Source organism: Eptatretus burgeri, chromosome 1, assembly GCF_056783735.1.
Source record: "Eptatretus burgeri isolate ZD-2024b chromosome 1, Ebu_testis_v1, whole genome shotgun sequence".
Lineage (NCBI taxonomy): Eukaryota > Metazoa > Chordata > Myxini > Myxiniformes > Myxinidae > Eptatretus > Eptatretus burgeri.
Window position 1 is genome coordinate 58,549,204 of NC_140961.1, and position 6,000 is coordinate 58,555,203.

General features: G+C 38.6%; 1 protein-coding gene across 2 annotated transcripts in view; it reads left to right on the plus strand.

Moving 5' to 3' along the window:
- The window catches only part of LOC147034564 (rab11 family-interacting protein 4-like), an 84,563-nt gene extending 79,155 nt beyond the window's left edge, over positions 1-5,408 (plus strand). For both annotated transcript variants that reach the window (XM_085885352.1, XM_085885362.1), the window contains one exon: positions 4,584-5,408. In XM_085885352.1, the coding sequence (XP_085741478.1) occupies positions 4,584-4,700 (117 nt within the window). In that variant the 3' untranslated portion in view covers positions 4,701-5,408. The remainder of the gene's footprint in view (positions 1-4,583) is intronic.
- The last annotated feature ends 592 nt before the right edge of the window (positions 5,409-6,000 follow it).

A 6,000-nucleotide genomic window follows, 5' to 3' on the forward strand; every position in this document is an offset into this window, starting at 1 on the left:
ATCAAGTCAAGTTAGTTGGTTGTCAAGATTGGTTAGTCAAGAAGCCGTATTGATGGTGTGCCATAAGTGACCTGCATGCGGCAGAAGCTCGCTATCACAGGGACTGCATGTGTCGGTTCATGGCAAACGCGCGACAGAAACTGTGGGCCTCTAAAGTAGGCAGAAGTACCGCTTGTGCCCCGAAACTTCCCTCTCTTCATCCAACAGATGAAGCGTTCATGGAGAATGTTCCCCATGCTCATCTCCAAGTTGCAGTATGGAAGAAAGCAATAGATGCAATGCAACCAGTCTTAGATGCCACTGTACATGGTTGGTATCATGAGCAGGGTTCATCATCTGTCACCTCCACTACCTGAGAATGTCCCTCTTGCTCCAGAAGAGCTTCTCAAATTGATTAGGTGCACTTGCAGCAGTGAAAATGCATGTAAGACATGACACTGCAGTTGCAACAGCTCAACTTTTGCTTGTACCATTTTCTGCTCCTGCCAAGGCAGCCTTGCCTGTTTTAATGAGTACACAAAGCAAGTCATGGAAGTAGAAGATGAAGAAGACTAGTCTTTATTTAGAATCTCGAGACAAACTTCAGCCCCACAAGATACCATGTTTTATGTGATGTCGTCACCATTATTTATGACATGTGTACTAACTACCTTGAAGAAGCCTTAGTGGCTTTTATTGCATTTATATGTACTATGAATAGCTATGAATTCGAAATAAATATTTCATCTAAAAAATATCTTTTTGATATCCCAGTCACTTGTTTTTCTGATTTTTCTCAATAATCCATCAAACGTTTTAGTCTTTCATTCTTTGTGGCCATTGTGACCAAAATAAGTAATTTCGTTTTTATCATATATATATATATATATATATATATATATATATATATATATATATATATATATATATATATATATATATATATATATATATATATATATATATATATATATATATATATATATATATATGTATGTATATATATATATATATATATATATGTATGTATGTAAAACTAAGTTTTCAGAAGAATCTCACTATCATTAAAATGATATAAAACATGGTTCATTGTGTTTTTAATTGATATGGTCATCGACATGTAAAAATTAGTATTTTCCCTCATTTCTTGGACACCATTTTGAATTCATCAAGTTGCTCAGGGCTGATATGGTTACACCCACCTGAATATCATAATATACATCACGAAGATTCATATGAAGTAGAGAAAATAACCTTATCAAGAAATTTTGGGTCCAGCTAAAATTTCCTTTTCTGGTGCAGGACTATAGTAGAAAAATCATGATTAAAAACATTTGGTACCAATTTACAGTGGCAGCTTTGTGGTAACCATGACAACATCTTGCAGTTTATTACCAAATCGGCCCCCATATGGTTTGAGGTAGAAAACAAATATGATAAAATGTACAAGTATATACATTATATGCTGTGTATCTTTAACACCTAACTAATCCGAGTGATCATTTTAGATAGTTACCATGGCAACAGAAAAATGCAATTCATCATCCTATTTTACTCAATACAGTGATCAAGAGCATTTGCCAAAAAGATTAAAAAAAAACAATGTTGTAATGAACATGTTCTTGAAATATATGGCAGATTGCCACTTTTTTATATTTTGCTGACATAACGGAAGTCATATTAATAGTTACCATAGCAACGGTACAGTTGATATTTCCCAAATTATTTTACACATATTGTTTAAACTCAAAACATATATTTGAACAATAAAATCATTGATTTCTGGCCGACGACATTGAAAGAATAGGAATTTTAGAATTTTAGCCCATTGTAGCAGCCATCTTGAATATTTAAAATTGCTCAAGGGGGACAGGTTCACACCTACCTGGATATCATTAGATACACCCCAAGGGTGTATCTCCAAGAGACACCCGAAGAGAAAAAAAACTTTATCAGAGATGTTAGGGTTAGGTGAAAATTTGGCCTTTGGCTGCTGGACTTAAAAGGTGTGTTAAAATGTGAATCGCATTTCCAAACGTTATACTGCAAATATGTATTATTTTTAGCAGCGTCTCGCGTAGCGAACGCTGCTCTAAGAGAGCTCGGCGTCCTTCTTCTTCTTCTTCTTCTTGTTCTTCTTCTTGTGAAGACAAAACCTTTAGGACTTGGCTCTTTTATATACAGGATCCGGATCTCCTTAAATACCAAACACATGTACACATCCTCGCATTGACGGTGCCTTTTGAGAGCGTCTATCATGAACTTTTAAATATATTCGGACGTTTGCTTTTAAGTTTCGAAAAGTTCACGTAACTATTTAAATATTATTCCATTTAATATAATGTAATTTCGTAAATACACTATTTTCTCGTCATGAACGAAGGTTGTCCATGACGGACGTGACGGCACGTGACGAAATATCGGAAGTTGTTGTTTTGTTTTTTAATCCTTCTTCCTCTTCTTGTTCTTCTGGTGAAGACAAAACCTTTAGGACGTGGCTCTTGGACACATTTGTCCTTGTTTTTTTTTTTTTACCCCCCCCCCCCCCCCCAATGCGAAGTGAAAAATGTGCTTAAACAATTGGTTCATTTGTCTTTATCTGTCCAAAAACGTCAGTTCATGATCGAGAAACAACTTTATTTTTGAATATGACTCTGAAAACGCACCTGTAGTTTCGCAGACTTTGGTTTGGAATTTATCCAGATTGGATATTCACAGAGGGGAGTGAGATCATCATCCTTTTAGTTTGTCTGTAAATGTTTGAAATTTTGTTTTGCTGCCAGATAGGCAAACAGGAAACGCTGTTTTTAAGGATATCAAAAGGACACAACCACCATGCACGAATAACTAATATAAGGTGGTGTTTAAAAAAAAAAAAACGAAAAAAATCTACATCAAAGGCAAGAAATTTCTGTATTTTTATTTTTTTTAATTCTAAAATTCTTATTTGATTTGAATTGATACTTCAACAGTGAAGAACACAAATCACCTTCGTGGAACTTTCAAAAACCATTTGTTTAGTAGAACTTGGACAAAATATTGCAGCATTCCACGTCATCACGACCAATCAAATTTGCCGCTCATTTCTCAAGACCACCTGGGGTCAGGTGTTCTATGAACTCTCTCAAAATTGGAATTGCATGTTTCCTTATCCACCTTATCCCCTCCTTCCATTCTGCATTTGACTATAATTATTGTTTGCACAATTAGTTTGGACCGAATGGTCTCCTCCTGCATTGAAGTTCCTCGTAAGGGAACTCGGATTTATTTATTTATTTTTCTTGTTGCATTCTGTCTGCCAGCATTACTTGGTGGATGTTGAATAGTTCATGACGTTGAAGATTGTGAAGAATTGGCGAGCTATCGCCGGCACAACGGCCAAATTCTAAATTCGTGCACTTACTATTGGGGGCACTGCATCAGTGACAAGCCACTCTCCTAGCAATGATGCAAACTAGCAGTCACATGGTGCACATGAAATGATTATTTTTCTTCATGAAAACATGTCAGAAGAGATTTAAAGCAAGTTGAAAGAAGGGTATGGAATATGGGCTATATAGCAAGGTGCAACTGGTACTGGGTCATACTATTGTTTTCCCCTTTCAATCAGGGTGGTGCTTGAAAGTAAGCAATGCAACATGTAAAATTTAAATTTTGTTTTTTGGTTGTTCCCACAAGCAAACAGACTGCCCGTAAAACAGTCAGAATTTTCACTTCATAGCTAATGGTTATTTTCCCAATAGATCGGATTCTGCCACTGCCCACCATATCCATTAATACTACTGGAGCCCAGTTTTCATGATGGCTTGCTATCGTGTGCAGCCTGTGCCTGCTGATTGCCTCATTTTCTGGGGGTGTGGCTATGCTTCTGATTAAGTGCCCCCAGTTTACAGTAAGCCAGAACTCGTTTCACTGACCTCAGAAGGACAGGCCGAGTCAACCCTACCTGGTGTTAATTGATACAAGGGCTCAAACTCGAGACCCTAAGATCTTACGCCAACCCCAGGCTTGGTTTTCAGGATGCATGCCATGACTCGCTTGCTTTTCTTATGGGACACACTACTTTACAAAAGGACTACACAAGTGACATGAATTCGTTTTGACACTTTAATTGATATTAATTCACACAAAAGATTACTATCTTTTGTGAACACGCACGCGCGCGCGCGCACACGCGCGCGCACACACGCACGCGCGCACACGCGCGCGCACACGCGCGCGCACACACGCACGCGCGCACACGCGCGCGCACACACACACACACACACACACACACACACACACACACACACACACACACACACACACACACACACACACACACACACACACACACACACGACTGCATGGGAGTTAAATGTGAATTTCCAAATGTTGCTTTTGTTCGATTATTTTATCTGTTGTAGTTTTAAAGTTTCACTGGAGTAGCAATACTTAACAAGCATATACATGGTGGGAATTTATCATTGGGCCTAAAGGTGGTGAATGGTGCAGCTGTTTCCTTTTACAGCTTTTGAAGAATTGTAAAGCCACAATTTTCTTGAGACTTTCAATACTTTGGTGGTGTTTTTTATTTTTATTTTTTGCCGACGTGTGTCCTGCAGGTTATGGAAGCCCTTCGTGAGCAGGAAGAGATAAACTGCCGCCTAAGGCAGTACATGGACAAAATAATTCTCTCAATCCTTGACACGAACCCTTCAATTCTGGAGATCAAGGCCTAATCGCTCTCTGGTTTTGACATGCTTGCTCTTGTATTTCAGTCGAGTGCCTTTCGACCCAAGCAGCTGTGGGTCCGGAGGGCCCGAGGTATGGATGCCAGTTTGAGGGCAACATCACAACTTTGGACGTGCAACCTTTTAGCCTTTTTCACCCGTCACGAGCCAATCGGGACACGTACTCCTTTCTTTCTAACTCCCCCATCACATGGGTAACAGCACAAATTGTTTGGGTCATATTCACCAAGGGTGTACACTTGAATTATCTCTGTAATCATGTTGATGTACCAATACTTTTTAACATGTTCTATTTGCTGTAGCATTGGGCATTTGATTTATGACCAAATATCAATGTTTTTTTTTCGAGTGAAATATCCGATCGTTATGGCAATACTTTTTTCTTCTGCCAACTGTGATTTATACTCTAAGTTGGAAGAGTTCAGATGTTTATTATTTTTTTTCAGCTGTATTTTTGATAATTGTGGTTTGTGCACAGACGGCTCTGTTCAACAGCCAACGGGTCCTGCCACGTTTCTCAGGTCAAATGCACTCTGCTGTAACTTCCAGCACAAAGGCCCAACTCAGCTGCATACTTGTTAATTAGGTTAGGTTGGTATAATGTGACAGCTGTTCCTTTCATAACTTATGTAATGGTGGGGATACAAGTGCCTGTGTAGATTATATGACCAAAATAAAATGTGTAACAGTTATGTACCACTGGGGCCTGCTTTTGACAAATGGTTGCTGTTTTGACTGAAGTCACAAATCTTTTGACAAGGGGTTAATATAACATTGACATCATGTCTTGCCTACAATTGACAGGTACGACCACAAATTCACAGCTCATCAGTTGCAAAAGAGGCAATTATCATTAATGAAAGCGTGGTTATTTACAAAAGGATTCAGCAGATCGCTAGTAATGGTCACAGAGGTAGTCTTTTGGGTAAAAACATTGTACAGTACTGGTATTTAACATATTGCATGGTTCAAGTACCGTGCTTCTATTCGTGGTGTTGATGCACATTGTATGTGACTGGCCTAGTTGATTTTCTGCTCCTTGTGACAGACTCTGGGATGTTGCTGTTGGGAAGCATCTGGCTGTGATTGGTTTATTTTGAAGATGATCATTATCAAACTCTTTTACCCCTTGCCTCCACATCGTTTTTATCTACATTGCAGTGTCATGTCATGATTACACAGAAAAGTTTTGTTTTTTTTTCAATAAGAGTTCATTTACAAGGACCTTCAATGCAAGAGGAGGGCATTAGGCTAATCAAGCCTGTGCAGTGGTTTCCACCCCGTGGTT